The sequence below is a fragment of the Pseudophryne corroboree genome, chromosome 11 (genome assembly GCF_028390025.1).
Source record: "Pseudophryne corroboree isolate aPseCor3 chromosome 11, aPseCor3.hap2, whole genome shotgun sequence".
NCBI classification, from domain to species: domain Eukaryota; kingdom Metazoa; phylum Chordata; class Amphibia; order Anura; family Myobatrachidae; genus Pseudophryne; species Pseudophryne corroboree.
In genome coordinates, this window is record NC_086454.1 from 311,693,777 (window position 1) to 311,720,894 (window position 27,118).

General features: G+C 48.3%; 1 protein-coding gene across 5 annotated transcripts in view; it reads right to left on the minus strand.

The window, feature by feature from the left end:
* The window catches only part of LOC134969577 (fatty acyl-CoA hydrolase precursor, medium chain-like), a 131,164-nt gene that overhangs the window by 13,818 nt on the left and 90,228 nt on the right, over nucleotides 1-27,118 (minus strand). For 4 of the 5 annotated variants that reach the window (XM_063945624.1, XM_063945622.1, XM_063945626.1 and 1 more), the window contains 5 exons: nucleotides 15,945-16,040; nucleotides 14,060-14,200; nucleotides 6,731-6,808; nucleotides 5,011-5,158; nucleotides 4,043-4,192 (listed from right to left, as the gene is read on the minus strand). In XM_063945624.1, coding sequence (XP_063801694.1) covers nucleotides 4,043-4,192; nucleotides 5,011-5,158; nucleotides 6,731-6,808; nucleotides 14,060-14,200; nucleotides 15,945-16,040 — 613 coding nt within the window. The remainder of the gene's footprint in view (nucleotides 1-4,042; nucleotides 4,193-5,010; nucleotides 5,159-6,730; nucleotides 6,809-14,059; nucleotides 14,201-15,944; nucleotides 16,041-27,118) is intronic. The other variant, XM_063945623.1, reaches the window with a different exon arrangement.

Here is a 27,118-nt window from a genome sequence, read left to right on the forward strand (position 1 = left end):
TGTGGTGAAAATGGCAGGGACACGCGGCTCCTTATATGGAATCCAAACCCGCGAGAATCAGACAGCGGGATGATGACGTTTTGCCTCATTCTAGTTTCCGAGTCAGGTGGGAAAACTGTACCCGCTCATCTCTAATCCTCCATTATACGTCACCTGCAGCGCATTCATCAGAAGTAATTGTCAAGTTCAGAAACTTTGGGTAATAGCGTCAGCAGTCCCTCAACGTCAATTTCCTCCTCAGTCAGGAACGTCGGTAGTCCTGCAGGCCATGTCACTGGCATGACTGACGAGTCCTCTCCTAACCGGGATTCCTTCGGAGGATCCTTGAGTGTAATGCCTACTGCTGCTGATGCTGTTATTGCTGCTGGGAGTCGATCGTCATCCCAGAGAGGAAGTCGGAAAACCACTTGTACTACTTCAACTAAGGAATTGACTGTCCAACAGTCCTTTGCTAGGAAGATGAAATATGACAGCAGTCATCCTGCTGCAAAGCGGATAACGGAGGCCTTGACAGCTATGTTGGTGTTAGACGTGCATCCGGTATCCGCCATTGGTGCAGTGGGATTTAGACAATTGATGGAGGTTGTGTGTCCCCGGTACCAAATCCCATCTAGATTCCACTTCACTAGGAAAGCGATTCCCGGACTGTACAGGGACATTAAGTAAAGGTTCCTCAGTGTCCTGAAAAATGCGGTTGTATCCAGTGTCCACTTAACCATGGACATGTGGACAAGGGGAACAGGGCAAACTATGGACTACATGACTGTGACAGCCCACTCGGTAGATGTATTGCCTCCCGCAGCAACAACAGCAGCGGCACCAGTAGCAGCTTTTCATAAATGCCAGCTCATTCCTAGGCAGGCTACGCTGTGTATCACCGGTTTCTGTAAGAGGCACACTGCTGACAACCTCTTACAGAAACTGAGGAACATCATCGCACAATGGCTTACCCCACTTAGACTCTCCTGGGGATTTGTGATATCGGACAACGGCACCAAAATTATGCGTGCATTACATCTGAGCAAATTCCAGCACGTCTCATGTTTTGCACATACAATTAATTTGGTGGTGCAGAATTTTTTTTTTAAATTACAGGGGTGTGCAGATGCTGTCGGTGGCCCTAAAAATTGTGGGCCACTTTTGGCATTCAGCCACCTTGTGCCAAAGACTGGTTCACCATCAAACACTCCTGAAACTGCCCTGCAATCACCTGAAGCAAGAGTTGGTAACGAGGTGGAATTCTATGGGGGTCATTTCAAGTTGATCATAGCTGTGCTATATTTAGCACAGCTATGATCAGGCACTCAGACATGTCAGTGCCGGCAACCCCCTTCCCCGTGAAGTGCCAAGGCATCACACAGTGGCGATGCCTTTGCACTTCAAGAGTAGCTCCCAACCAGCACAACTTTAGTGTGCTGGCTGGGAGCTACTCGTCACTCCCTGGCCCGCAGTGGCTCCCCGCACTGCCCGGCCACGCCTGTGTTGGCCAGACTTCGCCCACAAAACGGCGGCCAAATGCCACCATTCCGTCCATTCCCGCATCGCGATTGCCTCTACCTGTCAATTAGGCAGAGGCGATCGCAGCCCTGCTACGGCCTTCGGCCGCCTGGCATGCGCTGGCGCACTATGGTGCCGGAGCATGCGCAGTGGGTACCCATTTGCTCGGCTGCGATAAAAAGCAGCGAGCGGGTCAGAATGACCCCTATATGCTTCAGAGGATGGAGGAGCAGCAAAAGGCCATTTACGCCTATACATCCACCTACGATATAGGCAAAGGAGGGTAAATGCACCTGACTCAAGCGCAGTGGAGAATGATTTCCGTCTTGTGCAAGGTTCTCTAACCCTTCGAACTTGCCACACGTGAAGTCAGTTCAGAAACTGCCAGCTTGAGTCAGGTCATTCCCCTCATCAGGCTTTTGCAGAAGCAGCTGTAGAAATTGAAGCAGGAGCTAAGACAGAGCGAAGTATGTGGGACTTGTGGATGGAGCCCTTCATTTGCTTTTCCAGGATTCAAGGGTGGCCAATCTGTTGAAATCAGAACACTACATTTTGGCCACTGTGCTTGATCCTAGGTTTAAAGCCTATGTTGTATCTCTCTTTCCGGCAGACACAAGTCTGCAGAGGTTCAAAGAACTGCTGGTGAGTAAATTGTCAACTCAAGCGGAACGTGACCAGTCAACAGCTCCTCCTTCATTTTCTCATGCAACTAGGGCTGCGAGGAAAAGGATAACATTTCAAAGCCCACCCGCTGGCGGTGATGCAGGGCAGTCTGGAGCGATAGCTGACATCTGGTCCGGACTGAAGGACCTGCCAACGATTACTGACATGTCTACTGTCACTGCATATGATGCTGTCACCATTGAAAGAATGGCAGAGAATTATATGGGTGTCAGACAGGCATGTCAGGCATGTCAGACAGTCCGTACGTATACTGGGAGGAAAAAGAGGCAATTTGGAGGCCCTTGCACAAACTGGCTTTATTTTACCTAAGTTGCCCCCCCCCTCCAGTGTTTACTCCGAAAGAGTGTTTAGTGCAGCCGGTCACCTTGTCAGCAATCGGCGTACAAGGTTACTTCCAGAAAATGTAAAGATGATATTCATGGATATTAATTATAAATTCCTCCAGGGAGACATTTACCAGCAATTGCCTCCAGAAAGTACACAGTGACCTGTGATGGTGGATTCCAGTGGGGACAAAGTAATAATCTGTGAGGAGGAGGAGGATGTACATGCTGAAAGGGGTGAGGAATCGGAGGATGAGGATGAGGATGACATCTTGCCTCTGTAGACCCAGTTTGTGCAAGGAGAGATGAATTGCTTCTTTTTTGGTGGGGGGATTAATTGCTTCTTTTTTTGTGGGGGCCCAAACAAACCAATAATTTCAGCCCCAGTCGTGTGGCAGACCCTATCGCTGAAACGATTGGTTTGATAAAGTGTGCATGTCCTGTTTATACAACATAAGGGTGCGTGGGAGGGCCCAACGACAATTCCATCTTGCACCTCTTATTTTTTTCTTTGCATCATGTGCTGTTTGGGGCCTAGTTTTTAAAAGTGCCATCCTGTCTGCAACTGCAGTGCCACTCCTAGATGGGCCAGGTGTTTGTGTCGGCCACTTGGGTCGCTTAGCTTAGCCATCCAGTGACCTTGATGCAAGCTTTTGGCCTAAAAACAATATTGCGAGGTGTTCAGAATAGACTGGAAATGAGTGGCTATGAATGTTATTGAGGTTAATAATACAGTAGGATCAAAATTACCCCCAAATTCTGTGATTTTAGCTGTTTTTATGTTTTTTTTCAAAAATCATCCAGATCCAAAACCAAAACCCGAAAGGGTGGTTTTGGCAAAACCAAATCCAGATCCAAAACATAAGCGAGGATCCAAATCCAAAACCAAAACACATAACACGAAAAAAGTGCCCGCCGCACATCTCTACATAGAACATTAAAACAACAAGATCTTTTTTTGCATGTTAGTCCATTATTATCACAACCAGTAACACTTGGTGGGTTTTGCACCTGGGAAATACTATCCAATCAGCGACCACTTCCTGGTGCCCTCAACAAGCCGCAGACAGTTTACAGCTGAATGAGGATGAAAGGGTATGGTTGGGAACCTCTGATCAAGCCTCGCCCAGTGCCCTGACATACTACATCAGCCTGCGCACCCTGAAACGTGTGGAGGTTTTACTAGATGGACAGGGGCAGATGAAACAGGGAGGTGACCATTACAGGTATAGAGTCATGGTATCTCTTTTAGGGGGAGATGTATGAAGCAGTGAAAAGAGTGAGCCAATGGAGACATTACCCATGGCAACCAATCAGCTACTACCTATAATTGTATAGAATGTACTTGATAAATGCTGCTTCAAAGCTTACTGGTTGCTATGGGCAACCTCTCCACTATTTTCACTGCTGATACCGCTCCCCTATATGATAAGAAGCACGCCATTTTCCATAAAACAATGTGCTCTGTATAATGCTCCTCCTGACAGTCTAGAACAACATAACTGATCGTCGTGTGTCTTGCTGCTTACGTGACTTACCAGCGAACACCACACCGTTCCTCAGATAAGGACCTCCCATCACATAAATGAGCTCGTCCGTGTGATCGGCTTTCACAAAGTCTGGTTTCGTGTCCTGAAACATTGATGACCGGTGCTGGAATTCATAAAAGTAGACGGGGAGGCCAGAATCTAACAGGGAAGGATAAGAGCAGGCGTCAGGTGCGATGCGGGATCTGTGTCCATAGAACGTCAGCAATAATAACTAAAATACATGTGTATATAACGCTATGATGACAATACCCTTGCTGGAACCCATTGCTCATCATTACCACCTATGTCCATACACAGTGGGGGCATCACTGGGGGTTTATCACACGAACGTGCTGTTTTCCCAAATGCTTTGCGTCATCCATACACTTGGGCAACGGCAATCAACAGGCAGTATTACATAACCTTGGGGGGAATAATGGGGGGAATTCAGAATTGATCATAGATGTGCTAAATTTAGCACATCTACGGTCATTTACTCCGACATGCGGGGGGACGCCCAGCACAGGGCTAGTCCGCCCCGCATGTCAGGCCCTAACCCCCCCCCCCCCCCCCCCGCACAAGTACAAAAGCATCGCACAGCGGCGATGCTTTTGCACTTGATAAGTAGCTCCCCACCTGCGCAGGGAGCTACTTGCCGCATCTCGGGTCACAGCGGCTGCGTGTGACGTCACACAGCCGCCACGGCCCGCCCCCCGCATGGTACGGGCACGCCTGCTTTGCACAGATACCGCACCCAAAACGGTGGCAAAATGCCGCCAGCCCGACCCCTCCCGCCCAGCCAACGCCTCTGCCTGTCAATCAGGCAGAGGTGATCGCTGGGCTGAGATGCCGATCGCATCTCTGGCATGCACATGTGCATTGCGGCACACGCGCAGTTCAGACCTGATATCATATAAACAGTAATGGAACAACAGGAACATAATGAGCATCACTGATGTCATAGCTGTGCCTCGTACCTCGGTGGTATTTCGCAGCCTTTAGCACAGGTATAACAAACATCACATCTCCGCACGCGTCAAGCAATCGGTCACGGAGCTCAGACGGATCGCTTGTGCCACCAAAGAACTCCTCCATAACAAAAGGAATGCCACTGGAATTCAAACCCTGCAAAATTGGTGGTTAAACATACAGAGTACACAATAAACTGGTATGTAGTGAACTAGTAACACGCCACCGCGTCCTAAAAATACCTGAAAAGTACATACAGTAGAAACAGAACAGCTCTATATAATATATATAATTGTATGAAATGCAACTAGTGCATTGTGTAATTTAAGTGTTATTATTACACATCATGGGGGTAATTCCAAGTTGATCGCTGCAGGATTTTTTTTAGCAATTGGGCAAAACCATGGCCCTCATTCCGAGTTGTTCGCTCGGTAAATTTCTTCGCATCGCAGCGTTTTTCTGCTTAGTACGCATGCGCAATGTTCGCACTGCGACTGCGCCAAGTAAATTTGCTATGAAGATAGTATGTTTACTCACGGCTTTTCCTTCGCTCCGGCGATCGTAGTGTGATTGACAGGAAATGGGTGTTACTGGGCGGAAACACGGCGTTTTATGGGCGTGTGGATGAAAACGCTACCGTTTCCGGAAAAAACGCAGGAGTGGCTGGAGAAACGGAGGAGTGTCTGGGCGAACGCTGGGTGTGTTTGTGACGTCAAACCAGGAACGACAAGCACTGAAATGATCGCACAGGCAGAGTAAGTCTGAAGCTACTCTGAAACTGCTAAGAAGTTTGTAATCGCAATATTGCGAATACATCGTTCGCAATTTTAAGATGCTAAGATACACTCCCAGTAGGCGTAGGCTTAGCGTGAGCAACTCTGCTAAATTCGCCTTGCGAGTGATCAACTCGGAATGAGGGCCCATGTGCACTGCAGGGGAGGCAGATATAACGTGCAGAAAGAGTTACATTTGGGTGGGTTATTTTGTTTCTGTGCAGGGTAAATATTGGCTGCTTTATTTTTACACTGTAAATTAGATTGCAGATTGAACACACCCCACCCAAATCTAACTCTCTCTGCACATGTTATATCTGCCTCCCCTGCAGTGCACATGGGCCCTCATTCCGAGTTGATCGGTCGCAAGGCGAATTTAGCAGAGTTACACACGCTAAGCCGCCGCCTACTGGGAGTGAATCTTAGCTTCTTAAAATTGCGACCGATGTATTCGCAATATTGCGATTACTAACTACTTAGCAGTTTCTGAGTAGCTCCAGACTTACTCTGCCTGTGCGATCAGTTCAGTGCTTGTCGTTCCTGGTTGACGTCACAAACACACCCAGCGTTCGCCCAGGCACTCCCACCGTTTCTCCGGCCACTCCTGCGTTTTTTCCGGAAACGGTAGTGTTTTCAGCCACACGCCCCTGAAACGCCGTGTTTCCGCCCAGTAACACCCATTTCCTGTCAATCACATTACGATCGCCGGAGCGAAGAAAAAGCCGTGAGTAAAAATACTTTCTTCATAGTAAAGTTACTTGGCGCAGTCGCAGTGCGAACATTGCGCATGCGTACTAAGCGGATTTTCACTGCGATGCGATGAAAAATACCGAGCGAACAACTCGGAATGAGGGCCATGGTTTTGCCCAAATGCTAACAAAAATCCTGCTGCGATCAACTTGGAATTACCCCCCATGTAATTATATAAATGTGATTATTGCACATCTTATCTTACCAGCATGGGAATACTTCCAAGTGCCGATGGCAGCAATTCTCTGTGTATTTTTTTTGTTACTGATGTCATTTTAAACATCTGCACGACAAAAAATAAAACAAAAAAAGACAATACAATATACTGTAAATTAATAATATCAAATTCTAAGTTAATAAAATATCTTTCTCTTACGTCCTAGGGGATACTGGGAATCCATTTAGTACCATGGGGTATAAACAGAGCCGGCCCTACCCAATATGATGCCCTAAGCAAGATTTTGGCTGGTGCCCCCTAGCACCAACGTTAGTTCCCCCTCTGGCCCTGCACCCCTTTCCCAGCACCATCACCCCTCACCCATAGCAGTCCTTTTTTTGGTTTTCCTACCCCCTGTAACTTAAATAAGAACAATGTGCACATTCGGCGCACAGCCCAAAAAGGTATGTGTTCTTGCTGGGAAGGGGTATGGCCACACAATAGAACTACCAATTAAAATTATGCCACACAGTACTGCAACTTTGTTCACAATTATCATGCGATAGTGTCCCTTATTCACATTACATCACACAGTAGTACCACTTTACCTTATATACATTACTCCTCACAGTAGTGCCCCTCATTCACATAAGATCATACTGAATTGCTCCTTATTCACATTACACCACACCATATTGCTCCTTATTCACATTACACCACACCATATTGCTCCTTATTCACATTACAACACACCATATTGCTCTTTATTCACATTAGGCCACACAGTAGTGCCCTTTCTATATGTTACGCCACACAGTAGTGCACCTTATACACATAATGCCACACATTAGTAATGCATTTATACACATAATGCACCATACAAATTATGCCAACCCTTATTAATGCCCTTATACATATAATGTTCCTTACACATATGACGCACAGTATTAGTGCCCTTATAAACATAATGACACACATAGTGCTCTTTACGCATTTGCTGCACATAATTAATGCATTTATACACATGAAACGCATAATGACCCTTACATATATGCTGAATACTATTGCACAACTAACCCACACACACACACACACACACACACACACACACACACACACACACACACACACACACACACACACACAGCACTCACACGGCCGCTAACACTGTGACCTCTGCTTCTGCTTGGATACAGATGTGTCCTCATAAATCTTGTCTCCATACACCATGCAACAGGAAATGCCTGATGCGAGTCAACTGGTAGCTCTGCTAATGTCGGGTGCCTGTTTTTGATGGAAATGTAAATTATTTGCATTGCTATGTGGCTAGGATTCACAAGCAGCTTCTCCTGATTAAAATGATATGTGGCATGCCTATATACTGTGTGTGACTGTGGCTGTATCTGCATACGAAATGCTACACACAGAATATAGGCATGCCGCATATCATTTTAATCAGCAGAAACTGCTTGTGCCCCTAGGCATACCAGATGCCCTAGGCAATTGCCTAGTTTGCCTATACCTAGGGCCGGCTCTGGGTATAAACGGGTCCACTAGGAGCCATGGGCAATTTAAGAAATTGGTAGTGTGCGCTGGCTCCTCCCTCTATGCCCCTCCTACCAGACTCAGTTTAGAAAATGTGCCCGGAGGAGCCGGTCAGGTCTATGGAAGCTCCTGAAGAGTTTTCTGCATTTATTTTCTGAGTTTGTTATTTTCAGGCAGGACTGGATGGCACCAGCCTGCCTGCTTCGTGGGACTTAGGGGGGGAACGGCCCAACCTCTTCAGGGTTAATGGTCCCCTTTCCCCGCTGACAGGACACTAGCTCCTGAGGGAACTATTCGCAAGGGAACCACCACAGCGAGCGTACATTCCCGCAGCATGCCGCCACCCCTAACAGAGCCAGAAGAATGAAGAGTGGTGAGTACTAACCCAGCGTCCCGGTTAGCGGGTTGCTGGCCATTATGGCGGCATGAGGGTACGGAGACACACAGCCTCTAAATGGGGCAGACTGCGTCTCCCGCTGTGTACGGACACAGAAGCTGAACAGCGGACACAGTACCCAGACTGGCAACATAAAAGGAGTATGTCTCCATTTTATGCACAAGACACATACAGCCAGTATAAAACAGAGCGGAAAGACCGTGCGCCATTGAAGGGGCGGGGATTCACTATGAGCGGGTCCAGCAGCTCACCAGCGCCATTTTCCTTCTGCAGCTCACACAGACGCTGACTGACAGGGATGCGCAGCTCCTCCGGAGAGACTCCAGATTACCTCAGCGGCACCAGGGGGCCATAGCGGGAGGATGGGGGGGAGGGGGAGCGATTATTAGTGTACTAAGGGGGACATTTACTAAGCAGTGATAAGAGCGGAGAAGTGAGCCAATGGAGAAGTGGCCCCACCAACCAATCAGCAGCTCTGTATCATTGTATAGTATGCAAATTATAAATGTTACTTCAGTGCTGATTGGTTGCCATGGACAACTTCTCCACTGGCTCACTTCTCAGTTCTTATCACTGCTTAGTAAATGTCCACCTAATTCCCTAATCTAGATACGTAGTCTTCGATCTGGCTAAGCTTGGCATTAGCGTTAAGGGCGCTGTGTGCTGGGTCTATACTCCCTGGAAGGGCTCTTTGTAGGTTAATTGTGCATTTAACCTTTTCCTGCATGTGTGCTGTCACTGTTACAGTATGTGTTTCATGTAAGGCACAGTGTTCCTCGTCCCCAGGGGGTTCACTAGTGTGTACTCAATGTAGTGTCCCTTCCTAGCTAGTGGAGCAGTACCAGCATGGCTGGACTCCATTTAGGGGAATGATTTCCACAATCTCTACTAAGTTATCTCAGAATGAGAAAGAGACGCAATACTTAAGACAATCTATGACTGAGTTTATGAAAAGAGACTCCGTACCCAAACCAGCGTCTCAGTCCCCTGCCATTTGTCCGCAAAAATGCACTGTGGCCCATATCCTGCAGTCTGACTCAGATAATGAAGGGTCAGACATGGAGGAGGGTGAGGTGGACTCAGAGGTGGGGGAGGGTACACTGTCGCAGGGAATAGAGGTTTTTATAGAAGCTAGCAGAGAAGTTCTGAGTATCCCTGATAAGGTGACAGAGGAGAGTGAGGAATCTTATTTTAATATAATAAAGAAATCCTCAGCCACTTTTCCTGTGTCAAAGGAATTAAATACCCTGTTTGAAGAACTGTGGGTTAATCCTGATAGGAAATTTCAAATCCCTAAACGGTTGTTATCATCCTTACCTTTTCCTCTGGGGGATAGGAAAAAATATGGGAACATCCACCAATAGTGGATGCATCAGTATCCAGGCTCTCACGGAAAATTGTATTGCCTGTCCCAGGTGCAGCCTCCCTGAAAGACGCAGCTGACCGCAAAATGGCGACTATGCTCAAATCTTTATATACAGCTGCGGGGGTTGCCCAGAGACCTACTATAGCATGCGGGTGGATTACACGAGCCAATGCTATATGGCCGGGTAACCTAATTGAGGGGTTAGATACCTTACCTCAAGGGGAGATTGTTTTGCTCCTGAAACATATACAAGGATCTGCAAACTTTATGGTAGAAGCCATAAAAGAAATAGGCTTGCTTAATGTACGCACTACAGCTAGCAGCTGCACTACGCAGGGGTCTATGGCTACGCCAGTGGACTGCAGATGTTGACTCCAGAAAAGGCGTGGAAGGCCTACCTTTCACAGGCAAGGCCTTATTTGAAGATGAACTAGACAAATGGATCTCCAAAACTACTGCGGGTAAGTCCACATACCTTCATTCTGCAGCTCCCCCAGCTAGGAAGGCCTACTCTGGACACAATTTGCAGTCCTTTCGGACTGCCAAGTTTAGGGGTAAGCCCAGAGGTTATTCTACCGCCACCAGAGGCACTATAGGTTAACCACGCAAACCAGCAACTGCCAGTTCACAGGAACATCTGCTTCCTCAAAACCTTCAGCATGACGGTGGACCGAGATGCCTGGAAGACTGGCAGGTGGGAGCCCGACTAAAATTCTTCAGTCACATCTGGACAACATCGTGCCAGGATCCCTGGGTCATAGATCTTATATCCCAGGGCTACAGACAGGGGTTCCAAGAGCTCCCACCTCACAGATTCTTCAAATCAGGCTTACCAGTTTCACAAGAGGCAAGTATAACTTTACAGGACGCCATTCAAAAACTGGTACAGACCCAGGTAATTGTTCCAGTTCCACCTCATCTGCAAAACATGGGTAACTATTCCAACTTGTTTGTAGTACCGAAACCGGACGGTTTGGTGAGGCCGATTCTGAACCTCAAGTCGTTGAACTCATACTTACGAGTGTTCAAATTCAAGATGGAGTCTCTGAGAGCGGTGATCTCAGGTCTGGAGGAGGGGGAATTCCTAGTGTCTCTGGATATCAAGGATGTGTACCTTCACATTCTGATCTGGCCGCCTCATCAGGCTTATCTACGGTTTGCACTGCAGGACTGTCACTACCAGTTCTTGGACCTGCCTTTTGGTCTCTCCATGGCACCGAGAGTGTTCACCAAGGTGATGGTGGAGATGATGTTTCTACTCCGCAAACAGGGAGTGAACATAATTCCGGACCTGGACGATCTTCTGATAAAGGCACCGTCCAGGGAGCGGTTGTTGGACAGCATTGGCCTCTCAACCAGACTACTCCTGGATCACGGGTGGATTCTGAACCTACCAAAATCTCACCTGGAACCGACACAGAGGTTTCCTGTCCTGGGAATGATACTGGACACAGAGTCTCAGAGAGTGTTCCTTACCTTGGAAAAGGCTATGGTAATCCAGTCGATGGTTTGGCTGTCCTGAAGCCAACCTGGATCTCTGTGCATCTGTGCATTCGCCTTCTGGGGAAAATAGTGGCCTCTCAAGGCGCTTCAGTATGGAAGGTTTCATGCGAGGTCCTTCCAGCTAGATCTAATGGACAAATGGTCCGGATCGCATCTTCACATGCACCAGAAGATCCGTCTGTCGCCAAAAGCCAGGATCTCCCCTCTGTGGTGGCTACAGACTTCTCATCTCATCGAGGGTCGGAAGTTCGAGATTCAGAATTGGATTGTGCTAACCACAGATGTAAGCCTCAGAGGTTGGGGAGCAGTCACCCAGGGGGTGCAGTTTCAGGGAAGATGGTCAAGTCAGGAAGACATCCTTCCAATAAACATCCTGGAACTCAGGGCTATCTACAATGCCCTTCTGCAGGCCTCATCTCTACTTTGGAATCAGGCCATTCAAGTCCAGTCGGACAATCTGACGTGGGTATCGTACATAAACTGACAGGGCAGAACAAAAAGCAGAGCAGCGATGTCAGAGGTGTCAAGAATTGTCCTCTTGGCAGAAAAACACACCGTGGCATTGTCGGCGGTTTTCATTCCGGAAGTAGACAACTGGGAAGCAGACTTCCTCAGCAGACACGATCTAGAACCGGGGAAGTAGTGCCTTCACCTGGAGGTTTCCGGAGGTTGACACGTCGGTGGGGATATCCACAGATCGGCATGATGGCCTCTCGACTCAACAAGAAGCTCAAGCGGTATTGTTCCAGGTCGAGAGACCCACAAGCAGCGGCAGTAGACGCTCTGACATCTCCGTGGGTCTACCAGCTGGTGTACGCATTTCCTCCACTTCCTCTGATCCCAAGAATTCTAAAAATAATGAAAAGGGAAAAGGTTCAAGCAATATTCATTGCTCCAGACTGGCCTCGAAGGGCCTGGTATGGGGATCTTTTTGAGATGCTGATCGAAGATCCATGGCCTCTACCTCTGCGCGAGGATCTTCTGCAACAAAGCCCGTTCGTCTATCAAGACTTACCGTGGCTATTTTTAACAGCATGGAAGTTGACCGGCTGATTCTAGCCAGGAAAGGGATTCCTGATAACTTCATTCCGACTATGATCCAAGCCAGGAAGGGGGTAGTGTCTAAATATTACCATCATATCTGGAAGAAATATGTCTCTTGGTGTGAGAGCAGACAATATTCTACGGTGGAATTTCATCTGGGACGTTTCCTGCTCTTTCTGCAGTCGGGAGTGGATGTGGGCCTACGTCTAGGCTTCATTAAAGTCCAGATTTCAGCCTTGTCCATTTTCTTTCAGAAACAATTGGCTTCTCTCCCTGAAGTCCAGATGTTCTTGAAAAGTGTTCTACACATCTAACCTCCCTTTATGCCTCCCACGGCACCTTGATCCTCAATTTGGTCCTCCAATCGGACTGGTTTGAACCGTTACAGGAGGTAGGAGTAAAGTACCTAACGTGGAAGACCGTCACACTGTTGCCCTTAGCTTTAGCAAGACATGTGTCGGAGCTAGGGGCATTGTCTCACAAGAGCCCCTACCTAATTTTTCATGAGTACAGAGCTGAACTCAGGACTCGTCAGCAATTTCTTCCTAAGGTGGTGTCCGCGTTTCACATCAACCAACCTATTGTGGGTCCGGTTGTTACGGACACCTCTGCTACTTCAAAGTCTTTGGATGTTGTGAGGGCTTTGAAGCTCGTCACAGGAAATCGGACTCACTGTTCGTTCTCTATGATCCCAATAAAATTGGGTGTCCTGCTTCAAAGCAGTCTATTGCACGCAGGATGAGGCTCACTATCCAGCATGCTTATTCCACGGCAGGCTTGCCAGTTCCAAAATCTGTACAGGCCCACTCTACTAGGTCGGTGGGTTCTTCTTGGGCGGCTGCCCGGGGAGTCTCGGCTTTACAGCTCTGCTGAGCAGCTACTTGGTCAGGTTCGAACACGTTTGCTAAGTTTTACAAGATCGATACTACATGAGGACCTTCAGTTTGGTCAATCAGTACTGCAGGAACCTCTCACTCAGTTTGGGAGTACTTATCCATGGTACTAAATGGATTCCCAGTATCCCCTAGGATGTAAGAGAAAATAGTATTTTAATCACCTACCGGTAAATCCTATTCTCGTAGTCCGTAGGGGATACTGGGCGCCCGCCCGGTGCTGCGTTCTTCCTGCATGGATACTTGTTTAACTACTGTTGTTTGGATCAGCTGATGCTGTTCCGGTTTTCAAGTTTGGTTAGCATGACTTTCCTCTTGTTCTGTGTGTGCTGATTCGTAATCTCACCACTTTCCTCATCTATCCTTCTCTCAAAGTATGCCCGTCTCCTCGGGCATAGTTTCCTAGACTGAGTCTGGTAGGAAGGGCATAGAGGGAGGAGCCAGCGCACACTAGCAATGGATCCGTCTATACCCCATGGTACAAAATGGATTCCCAGTGTCCTCTGAGGACTACGAGAAAAGGATTTACCGGTAGGTAATTAAAATCCTATTATTTTCACACATAAACTCTGATTTTTTTGTGCGTAGGCATTTTATGTTTTTCCGTATGTGCCCCCACAGTGTCCTACCTGAGGCAGTGTCCAGCCAAACTCCTGACTGTTCACTCCAAGGAGAAATGGGACCTTATTGCTTTCCTTGCCGACCAAAATCTCTTCTGCTGTTTTGGGTAAAAAGACGCCGTCCACAGAAACAGGAAAGGGCAGGAATCCCTGTGCAGAGACAGCGGCATCTATTGTACATTATTACATTCTACAGCAGGGGTATTTAACATGTAGAACTACACATCCCAGCATGCCCTGCCACAAACATGCTGCAACAATACGGCATCATATTACAGGTAATCAATTGTATTTTATAACAAACCACTGTTGTGCATAAAAACACATATTAAACATTATTCCGTAAGAGCTAAATTAACAGAAAGCAATGTAAGCCCAAATTGACATTTTGGTCTTTCCAATTGGACTCGCACCTCAGAAATTTTAGAAACCTATCACCACCATGGATTGTAGCCATAAGGAACGAAGATTGTGACAGCTTGTGCAAAGTGCCATACAACAGACTGATCACGGGCTGTGGGGGTCATTCCAAGTTGTTCGCTCGCTAGCAGTTTTTAGCAGCCGTGCAAACGCTATGCCGCCTCCCACTGGGAGTGTATTTTAGCTTAGCAGAAGTGCGAACGAAAGGATCGCAGAGCGGCTACAAAATTATTTTGTGCAGTTTCAGTGTAGCTTCTGACCTACTCAGCGCTTGCGATGACTTCAGACTGTTCAGTTCCTGTTTTGATGACATGAACACGCCCTGCGTTTGCCCAGCCATGCCTGCGTTTTTTCGAAAACGGTCAGTTGACCCCCAGAAATGCCCTCTTCCTGTCAATCACTCTGCGGTCAGCAGTGCGACTGAAAAGCTTCGCTAGACCTTGTTTGAAACTACAACAGTCGTTGTAACAGTACGACGCATGTGCGCATTGCGCCGCATATGCATGCGCAGAAGTGCCATTTTTTTGCCTGATCGCTGCACAGCGACCGAAAGCAGCTAGCGATCAACTTGGAATGATCCCCTGTATACAACAGTGTTTCGGTATACGATACAATTGATTACCTGCAATATGATGCTGTATTGTTGTAGCAGTGATGTGAAGTATTGATGTGCCCTTTTTATACCATTGTGATACTACTGCTGTATTTATTATTGTTTTATATTGTTGCTTTATATTGTTCCTTTGTATTGCTCTCTTAAACTTTGCTCGGGTGATGTACATTTATTTAGATGTTAATGTGATGCATATACAGTATAGCTGGAGCGATTCTGGTTTTTAATAATTCTGGCTAAGGGCACCGTCATCTGTGGGCGTCATGATCCGGATCACGGACGCCGCTGATGCATGTGTGGTATGTGTGGGGTCAGTTTGTATATTATGTTTTATATCCTGATGATGATGGAATAAAACATTGAAACGTTGACATACTTCTGCATTTATGGGGGGGTATTCAATTCAAGTCGGAACTGCCATCTTGTCGGAAAGACAGCGATTTCCAACTTTTTTAGGTCAGAAACTGTCCCACCTATTAAATTGGGCTGCCGCACCCCCCGCAACCGGCTTGTGACGCCACAGCCCCTGTATGTTCTTATTACCTTATGTAACCCAACGATAGTGATAATGCAGCCGTCTGGTGATTGTGACTCTATAACATGTCATGACTCGGTCAGATAGAGAGAAATCTACAAAGGTTCTACAATACAGCAACATTAATTGCAAAAACTGAACCGTCATCATACTGCTTCTGTCTACACTGCATCTAAAAAAAAGCAGAACCAATCCTACTTTCCTTACACTTATGTGTAAACCTAATTACAAGCGTACACAGTTACGGTAATGTCCTGATAATTATAATCTGTTTATAAACTTTGCATTTATCATTGTAGTCTGGATGAAGCAATGAAAGAACGTACCGTTTGAGTCACAATGGAGAGAAGTTCCTCCTCTGATTTGCTCTTCAGGCACTCTGCCACCGAGGCCGGGTCACAGCCTGAATGATGAGCCACTAACTGCGGATAGAAATATAGATTATATTTACATGGGGCCCTACAAGACATGAGCCAAATGCTTCATCCAAGACTGAGGCCAGATGTAATATCCTGCGAATTGAAACAAGTGGCAAGTTTGCAAAACCTGGTTGGTTTTGCCTTTAAAAAATTGTCCGCTTTACATCTTGCTGCTAAATGCCAGCCTTTAATACAAGCACTTAGTACAAGCTTCACAACTAGCGATATGGAACAAATACTGGAAATACTGGACTGTCTTTAAGCAGGGTCGGACTGGCCCACAGGGATACCAGGGAAACAACCGGTAGGCCCCACTGCCTGAGGGCCCACTCCTTCCTCTAGGGATCAGGTTCCAGACTGTGCACTTGTATTATACATGGTAGATATGTTGCATTAAACTGCACTAAACTATTGTGTATTTCAAGCATCTGTGGAGGCTGGCCACACCCCCTTTGTAGGCTGGTCACACCCCTAAGTATGGGCCCCTATAACTGCATTACCCCGGTGGGCCCTTCATGCCCCAGTCCGACACTGTCTTTAAGCATACTTGCCTACTATCCCGTATCGGCCGGGAGGATCCCGAAAATTGGGTGGTGCTCCTGGCACACTTGGTAGGACAGGCAAGTCTCCTGGAGCCAGCATCACCTCCCCGCAGCTTCCTAGACCCAGGGCCATCTTATCTGCAGTGTAGGCCCCTGGGAAAAGCAATGCACTGGGGACCCTACCAGTCCCCCAGCAGTAGGGGTGGGGGTAGGTGCTATCAGCAGCAGCTTTGATGTCCTGCGGGCAATAGGGGGTGTTCTATCTTCTGCTCAGCATGTAGGACCGGGAGCAGTAATTTCTGCTAATTACTCCTTTACTGCACAGATGGTGGGAGATGGGGCGGGAGGGAGAAAAGTAAACTGTAAAAATAAGATTTTACTTACCGATAAATCTATTTCTCGGAGTCCGTAGTGGATGCTGGGGTTCCTGAAAGGACCATGGGGAATAGCGGCTCCGCAGGAGACAGGGCACAAAAAGTAAAGCTTTTCCAGATCAGGTGGTGTGCACTGGCTCCTCCCCCCATGACCCTCCTCCAGACTCCAGTTAGGTACTGTGCCCGGACGAGCGTACACAATAAGGGAGGATTTTGAATCCCGGGTAAGACTCATACCAGCCACACCAATCACACCGTACAACTTGTGATCTAAACCCAGTTAACAGTATGATAACAGCGGAGCCTCTGAAAGATGGCTTCCTTCAACAATAACCCGAATTAGTTAACAATAACTATGTACAATTATTGCAGATAATCCGCACTTGGGATGGGCGCCCAGCATCCACTACGGACTCCGAGAAATAGATTTATCGGTAAGTAAAATCTTATTTTCTCTATCGTCCTAGTGGATGCTGGGGTTCCTGAAAGGACCATGGGGATTATACCAAAGCTCCCAAACGGGCGGGAGAGTGCGGATGACTCTGCAGCACCGAATGAGAGAACTCCAGGTCCTCCTTAGCCAGAGTATCAAATTTGTAAAATTTTACAAACGTGTTCTCCCCTGACCACGTAGCTGCTCGGCAAAGTTGTAATGCCGAGACCCCTCGGGCAGCCGCCCAAGATGAGCCCACCTTCCTTGTGGAGTGGGCCTTTACAGATTTAGGCTGTGGCAGGCCTGCCACAGAATGTGCAAGTTGGATTGTGCTACAGATCCAACGAGCAATCGTCTGCTTAGACGCAGGAGCACCCATCTTGTTGGGTGCATACAATATAAACAACGAGTCAGATTTTCTGACTCCAGCTGTCCTTGCAATATATATTTTTAATGCTCTGACAACGTCCAGTAACTTGGAGTCCTCCAAGTCACTTGTAGCCGCAGGCACTACAATAGGCTGGTTCAGATGAAATGCTGACACCACCTTAGGGAGAAAATGCGGACGAGTCCGCAGTTCTGCCCTGTCCGAATGGAAAATCAGATATGGGCTTTTGTAAGATAAAGCTGCCAGTTCTGACACTCTCCTGGCCGAAGCCAGGGCTAGAAGCATGGTCACTTTCCATGTGAGATATTTCAAATCCACCTTCTTTAGTGGTTCAAACCAATGAGATTTTAGAAAGTCCAAACCCACATTGAGATCCCACGGTGCCACTGGAGGCACCACAGGAGGCTGTATATGTAGCACTCCCTTAACAAAGGTCTGGACTTCAGGGACTGAAGCCAATTCTTTTTGAAAGAAAATCGACAGGGCCGAAATTTGAACCTTAATAGATCCCAATTTGAGACCCATAGACAATCCTGATTGCAGGAAATGTAGGAATCGACCCAGTTGAAATTCCTCCGTCGGAGCACTCCGATCTTCGCACCACGCAACATATTTTCGCCAAATTCGGTGATAATGTTGCACGGTTACTTCCTTCCTTGCTTTAATCAAAGTAGGAATGACTTCTTCCGGCATGCCTTTTTCCTTTAGGATCCGGCGTTCAACCGCCATGCCGTCAAACGCAGCCGCGGTAAGTCTTGAAACAGACAGGGACCCTGCTGAAGCAAGTCCCTCCTTAGAGGTAGAGGCCACGGATCTTCCGTGATCATCTCTTGAAGTTCCGGGTACCAAGTCCTTCTTGGCCAATCCGGAACCACTAGTATCGTTCTTACGCCTCTTTGCCGTATAATTCTCAATACTTTTGGTATGAGAGGCAGAGGAGGAAACACATACACCGACTGGTACACCCAAGGCGTTACCAGCGCGTCCACAGCTATTGCCTGCGGATCTCTTGACCTGGCGCAATACCTGTCCAGTTTTTTGTTGAGGCGAGACGCCATCATGTCCACCATTGGTCTTTCCCAACGGGTTACCAGCATGTGGAAGACTTCTGGATGAAGTCCCCACTCTCCCGGGTGAAGATCGTGTCTGCTGAGGAAGTCTGCTTCCCAGTTGTCCACTTCCGGGATGAACACTGCTGACAGTGCTATCACATGATTCTCTGCCCAGCGAAGAATCCTTGCAGCTTCTGCCATTGCACTCCTGCTTCTTGTGCCGCCCTGTCTGTTCACATGGGCGACTGCCGTGATGTTGTCCGACTGGATCAACACCGGTTTTCCCTGAAGCAGAGGTTCTGCCTGGCTTAGAGCATTGTATATTGCTCTTAGTTCCAGAATGTTTATGTGAAGAGACGTTTCCAGGCTCGTCCATACTCCCTGGAAGTTTCTTCCTTGTGTGACTGCTCCCCAGCCTCTCAGGCTGGCGTCCGTGGTCACCAGGATCCAATCCTGTATGCCGAATCTGCGGCCCTCCAATAGATGAGGACTCTGCAACCACCACAGAAGAGACACCCTTGTCCTTGGAGACAGGGTTATCCGTAGGTGCATCTGAAGATGCGACCCTGACCATTTGTCCAACAGATCCCTTTGGAAAATTCTTGCGTGGAATCTGCCGAATGGAATTGCTTCGTAAGAAGCCATCCTTTTTCCCAGGACTCTTGTGCATTGATGTACAGACACCTTTCCTGGTTTTAGGAGGTTCCTGACAAGCTCGGATAACTCCTTGGCTTTTTCTTCCGGGAGAAAAACCTTTTTCTGAACCGTGTCCAGAATCATCCCTAGGAACAGCAGGCGAGTTGTCGGCATTAACTGGGATTTTGGAATATTCAGAATCCACCCGTGCTGTTTTAGCACTTCTTGAGACAGTGCTAATCCCATCTCTAGCTGTTCTCTGGACCTTGCCCTTATTAGGAGATCGTCCAAGTATGGGATAATTAATATGCCTTTTCTTCGAAGAAGAATCATCATCTCGGCCATTACCTTTGTAAAGACCCGAGGTGCCGTGGACAATCCGAACGGCAGCGTCTGAAACTGATAGTGACAGTTTTGTACAACGAACCTGAGGTACCCCTGGTGTGAGGGGTAAATTGGAACGTGGAGATACGCATCCTTGATGTCCAAGGATACCATAAAGTCCCCCTCTTCCAGGTTCGCTATCACTGCTCTGAGTGACTCCATCTTGAACTTGAACTTCTTTATGTACAGGTTCAAGGACTTCAGATTTAGAATAGGCCTTACCGAGCCATCCGGCTTCGGTACCACAAAAAGAGTGGAATAATACCCCTTCCCTTGTTGTAGAAGAGGTACCTTGACTATCACCTGCTGAGAGTACAGCTTGTGAATGGCTTCCAAAACCGTCTCCCTTTCGGAGGGGGACGTTGGTAAAGCAGACTTCAGGAAACGGCGAGGTGGATCTGTCTCTAATTCCAACCTGTACCCTTGAGATATTATCTGCAGGATCCAGGGATCTACCTGCGAGTGAGCCCACTGCGCGCTGTAATTTTTGAGACGACCGCCCACCGTCCCCGAGTCTGCTTGAGAAGCCCCAGCGTCATGCTGAGGCTTTTGTAGAAGCCGGGGAGGGCTTCTGTTCCTGGGAAGGAGCTGCGTGTTGCTGTCTCTTCCCTCGACCTCTGCCTCGTGGCAGATATGAATAGCCCTTTGCTCTCTTATTTTTAAAGGAACAAAAGGGCTGCGGTTGAAAAGTCGGTGCCTTTTTCTGTTGGGGAGTGACTTGAGGTAGAAAAGTGGATTTCCCGGCTGTAGCCGTGGCCACCAAATCTGATAGACCGACTCCAAATAACTCCTCCCCTTTATACAGCAAAACTTCCATATGCCGTTTTGAATCCGCATCGCCTGTCCACTGTCGCGTCCATAAAGCTCTTCTGGCCGAAATGGACATAGCACTTACCCGTGATGCCAGTGTGCAGATATCCCTCTGTGCATCACGCATATAAAGAAATGCATCCTTTATTTGTTCTAACGACAGTAAAATATTGTCCCTGTCCAGGGTATCAATATTTTCAATCAGGGACTCTGACCAAACTACCCCAGCACTGCACATCCAGGCAGTCGCTACAGCTGGTCGTAGTATAACACCTGCATGTGTGTATATACTTTTTTGGATATTTTCCATCCTCCTATCTGATGGATCTTTAAGTGCGGCCGTCTCAGGAGAGGGTAACGCCACTTGTTTAGATAAGCGTGTTAGCGCCTTGTCCACCCTAGGAGGTGTTTCCCAGCGCTCCCTAACCTCTGGCGGGAAAGGGTATAATGCCAATAATTTCTTTGAAATTATCAGCTTTTTATCAGGGGCAACCCACGCTTCATTACACACGTCATTTAATTCTTCTGATTCAGGAAAAACTATAGGTAGTTTTTTCACACATAATACCCTGTTTAGTGGTACCTGTAGTATCAGCTAAATGTAACGCCTCCTTCATTGCCAAAATCATATAACGTGTGGCCCTACTGGAAAATACGGTTGATTCGTCACCGTCACCACTGGAGTCAGTGCCTGTGTCTGGGTCTGTGTCGACCGACTGAGGCAAAAGGCGTTTCACAGCCCCTGACGGTGTTTGAGTCGCCTGGACAGGCACTAATTGATTGTCCGGCCGCCTCATGTCGTCAAACGACTGCTTTAGCGTGTTGACACTATCCCGTAGTTCCATAAATAAAGGCATCCATTCTGGTGTCGACTCCCTAGGGGGTGACATCCTCATATTTGGCAATTGCTCCGCCTCCACACCAATATCGTCCTCATACATGTCGACACACACGTACCGACACACAGCAGACACACCAGGAATGCTCCTAACGAAGACAGGACCCACTAGCCCTTTGGGGAGACAGAGGGAGAGTTTGCCAGCACACACCAAAAGCGCTATATATATATCAGGGATAGCCTTATAATAAGTGCTCCCTTATAGCTGCTTTGTTATATCAAAATATCGCCATAAATTTGCCCCCCCCTCTCTGTTTTACCCTGTTTCTGTAGTGCAGTGCAGGGGAGAGACTTGGGAGCCGTCCTGACCAGCGGAGCTGTGAGAGGAAATGGCGCCGTGTGCTGAGGAGATAGGCCCCGCCCCTTTTCCGGCGGGCTCGTCTCCCGCTATTTAGAGAAATCAGGCAGGGGTTAAATATCTCCATATAGCCTCTGGGGGCTATATGTGAGGTATTTTTAGCCTTTATATAGGTTACATTTGCCTCCCAGGGCGCCCCCCCCCAGCGCCCTGCACCCTCAGTGACCGCGTGTGAAGTGTGCTGAGAGGAAAATGGCGCACAGCTGCAGTGCTGTGCGCTACCTTTAGAAGACTGCAGGAGTCTTCAGCCGCCGATTCTGGACCTCTTCTGACTTCAGCATCTGCAAGGGGGCCGGCGGCGCGGCTCCGGTGACCATCCAGGCTGTACCTGTGATCGTCCCTCTGGAGCTTGATGTCCAGTAGCCAAGAAGCCAATCCATCCTGCACGCAGGTGAGTTGACTCCTTCTCCCCTCAGTCCCTCGCTGCAGTGATCCTGTTGCCAGCAGGAATCACTGTAAAATAAAAAACCTAGCTAAACTTTTTCTAAGCAGCTCTTTAGGAGAGCCACCTAGATTGCACCCTTCTCGGCCGGGCACAAAAATCTAACTGGAGTCTGGAGGAGGGTCATGGGGGGAGGAGCCAGTGCACACCACCTGATCTGGAAAAGCTTTACTTTTTGTGCCCTGTCTCCTGCGGAGCCGCTATTCCCCATGGTCCTTTCAGGAACCCCAGCATCCACTAGGACGATAGAGAAAGAGGGCATTGAGCTGAACGAAGGGGCCCCAGTACATGACTTACAGGGTGGTAGGTGGTGTTTAATATGCAGGGAAGGGGTGGATAGTGGAGTGTGCTTAATATTCATAATTTTCCAGTGGGAGGGCAGCTTACTTGACTGCAGATATCTCCAGTTTCTGGAAATAGTTTTCTCTGACGTCCTAGTGGATGCTGGGACTCCGTCAGGACCATGGGGAATAGCACAATAGGGCACAAAAGTAAAAGCTTTAGGATCAGGTGGTGTGCACTGGCTCCTCCCCCTATGACCCTCCTCCAAGCCTCAGTTAGATTTTTGTGCCCGGCCGAGAAGGGTGCAATCTAGGTGGCTCTCCTAAAGAGCTGCTTAGAGTAAAAGTTTATTAGGTTTTTTATTTTCAGTGAGTCCTGCTGGCAACAGGCTCACTGCAACGAGGGACTTAGGGGAGAAGAAGTGAACTCACCTGCGTGCAGGATGGATTTGCTTCTTAGGCTACTGGACACTAGCTCCAGAGGGACGATCACAGGTACAGCCTGGATGGGTCACCGGAGCCGCGCCGCCGACCCCCTTGCAGATGCTGAAGAGAGAAGAGGTCCAGAAATCGGCGGCTGAAGACTTCTCAGTCTTCATGAGGTAGCGCACAGCACTGCAGCTGTGCGCCATTGCTCTCAGCACACTTCACACCAACGGTCACTGAGGGTGCAGGGCGCTGGGGGGGGCGCCCTGGGCAGCAATGAAAATACCTATACTGGCTAAAAATACATCACATATAGCCTCTGGGGCTATATGGATGTATTTAACCCCTGCCAGGTTGTCAGAAAAACGGGAGAAGAAGCCCGCCGAAAAGGGGGCGGGGCCTATTCTCCTCAGCACACAGCGCCATTTTCCCTCACAGAACTGCTGGTGGGAAGGCTCCCAGGCTCTCCCCTGCACTGCACTACAGAAACAGGGTTAAAACAGAGAGGGGGGGGGGCACTTATTTGGCGATATGATTATATATTAGGATGCTATAAGGGAAAACACTTATATAAAGGTTGTCCCTGTATAATTATAGCGTTTTGGTGTGTGCTGGCAAACTCTCCCTCTGTCTCCCCAAAGGGCTAGTGGGGTCCTGTCCTCTATCAGAGCATTCCCTGTGTGTGTGCTGTGTGTCGGTACGTGTGTGTCGACATGTATGAGGACGATGTTGGTGAGGAGGCGGAGCAATTGCCTGAAATGGTGATGTCACTCTCTAGGGAGTCGACACCGGAATGGATGGCTTATTTAAGGAATTACGTGATAATGTCAACACGCTGCAAGGTCGGTTGACGACATGAGACGGCCGGCAAACAAATTAGTACCTGTCCAGGCGTCTCAAACACCGTCAGGGGCTTTAAAACGCTCATTTACCTCAGTCGGTCGACACAGACACAGACACGGACACTGACTCCAGTGTCGACGGTGAAGAAACAAACGTATTTTCCTTTAGGGCCACACGTTACATGTTAAGGGCAATGAAGGAGGTGTTACATATTTCTGATACTACAAGTACCACAAAGAAGGGTATTATGTGGGGTGTGAAAAAACTACCTGTAGTTTTTCCTGAATCAGATAAATTAAATGAAGTGTGTGATGATGCGTGGGTTTCCCCCGATAGAAAATTATTGGCGGTATACCCTTTCCCGCCAGAAGTTAGGGCGCGTTGGGAAACACCCCTTAGGGTGGATAAGGCGCTCACACGCTTATCAAAACAAGTGGCGGTACCGTCTCCAGATAGGGCCGCACTCAAGGAGCCAGCTGATAGGAGGCTGGAAAATATCCAAAAAAGTATATACACACATACTGGTGTTATACTGCGACCAGCGATCGCCTCAGCCTGGATGTGCAGCGCTGGGGTGGCTTGGTCGGATTCCCTGACTGAAAATATTGATACCCTTGACAGGGACAGTATTTTATTGACTATAGAGCATTTAAAGGATGCATTTCTATATATGCGAGATGCACAGAGGGATAATTGCACTCTGGCATCAAGAGTAAGTGCGATGTCCATATCTGCCAGAAGATGTTTATGGACACGACAGTGGTCAGGTGATGCAGATTCCAAACGGCACATGGAAGTATTGCCGTATAAAGGGGAGGAGTTATTTGGGGTCGGTCCATCGGACCTGGTGGCCACGGCAACAGCTGGAAAATCCACCTTTTTTTACCCTAAGTCACATCTCAGCAGAAAAAGACATCGTCTTTTCAGCCTCAGTCCTTTCGTCCCCATAAGGGCAAGCGGGCAAAAGGCCAGTCATATCTGCCCAGGGATAGAGGAAAGGGAAGAAGACTGCAGCAGGCAGCCCATTCCCAGGAACAGAAGCCCTCCACCGCTTCTGCCAAGTCCTCAGCATGACGCTGGGGCCGTACAGGACCCCTGGATCCTACAAGTAGTATCCCAGGGGTACAGATTGGAAATTCGAGACGTCTCCCCCTCGCAGGTTCCTGAAGTCTGCTTTACCAACGTCTCCCTCCGACAGGGAGGCAGTATTGGAAACAATTCACAAGCTGTATTCCCAGCAGGTGATAATCAAAGTACCCCTCCTACAACAAGGAAAGGGGTATTATTCCACACTATATTGTGGTACTGAAGCCAGACGGCTCGGTGAGACCTATTCTAAATCTGAAATATTTGAACACTTACATACAAAGGTTCAAATCAAGATGGAGTCACTCAGAGCAGTGGTAGCGAACCAGGAAGAAGGGGACTATATGGTGTCCCGGGACATCAGGGATGCTTACCTCCATGTCCCAATTTGCCCTTCTCACCAAGGGTACCTCAGGTTCGTGGTACAGAACTGTCACTATCAGTTTCAGACGCTGCCGGTTGGATTATCCACGGCACCCCGGGTCTTTACCAAGGTAATGGCCGAAATGATGATTCTTCTTCAAAGAAAATGGACGATCTCCTGATAAGGGCAAGGTCCAGAGAACAGTTGGAGGTCGGAGTAGCACTATCTCAAGTAGTTCTACGACAGCACGGGTGGATTCTAAATATTCCAAAACCGCAGCTGTTTCCGACGACACATCTGCTGTTCCTAGGGATGATTCTGGACACAGTCCAGAAAAGGGTGTTTCTCCCGGAGAAGAAAGCCAGGGAGTTATCCGAGCTAGTCAGGAACCTCCTAAAACCAGGAAAAGTGTCAGTGCATCATTGCACAAGGGTCCTGGGAAAAATGGTGGCTTCTTACGAAGCGATTCCATTCGGCAGATTTCACGCAAGAACTTTTCAGTGGGATCTGCTGGAAAAATGCTCCGGATCGCATCTTCAGATGCATCAGCGGATAACCCTGTCTCCAAGGACAAGGGTGTTTCTTCTGCGGTGGCTGCAGAGTGCTCATCTACTAAAGGGCCGCAGATTCGGCATTCAGGACTGGGTCCTGGTGACCACGGATGCCAGCCTGAGAGGCTGGGGAGCAGTCACACAAGGAAAAAATTTCCAGGGAGTGTGATCAAGTCTGGAGACTTCTCTCCACATGAATATACTGGAGCTAAGGGCAATTTACAATGCTCTAAGCTTAGCAAGACCTCTGCTTCAAGGTCAGCCGGTATTGATCCAGTGGGACAACATCACGGCAGTCGCCCACGTAAACAGACAGGGCGGCACAGGAAGCAGGAGGGCAATGGCAGAAACTGCAAGGATTCTTCGCTGGGCGGAAAATCATGTGATAGCACTGTCAGCAGTGTTCATTCCGGGAGTGGACAACTGGGAAGCAGACTTCCTCAGCAGGCACGACCTCCACCCGGGAGAGTGGGGACTTCATCGGGAAGTCTTCCACATGATTGTGAACCGTTGGGAAAGACCAAAGGTGGACATGATGGCGTCCCGCCTGAACAAAAAATTGGACAGGTATTGCGCCAGGTCAAGAGACCCTCAGGCAATAGCTGTGGACGTTCTGGTAACACCGTTTGTGTACCAGTCGGTGTATGTGTTCCATCCTCTGATTCTCATACCCAAGGTACTGAGAATTATAAGACGTAGAGGAGTAAGAACTATATTCGTGGCTCCGGATTGGCCAAGAAGGACTTGGTACCCGGAACTTCAAGAAATGCTCACAGAGGACTCATGGCCTCTGCCGCTAAGAAGGGACTTGCTTCAGCAAGTACCATGTCTGTTCCAAGACTTACCGCGGCTGCGTTTGACGGCATGGCGGTGGAACGCCGGATCCTAAGGGAAAAAGGCATTCCGGAAGAGGTCATTCCTACCCTGGTCAAAGCCAGGAAGGAGGTGACCGCACAACATTATCACCACATGTGGCGAAAATATGTTGCGTGGTGTGAGGCAAGGAAGGCCCCACGAAGAAATTTCAACTCGGTCGATTCCTGCATTTCCTGCAAACAGGAGTGTCTATGGACCTCAAATTGGGGTCCATTAAGGTTCAAATTTCGTCCCTGTCAATTTTCTTCCAGAAAGAATTGGCTTCACTTCCTGAAGTCCAGAAGTTTGTCAAGGGAGTACTGCATATACAAACCCCTTTTGTGCCTCCAGTGGCACT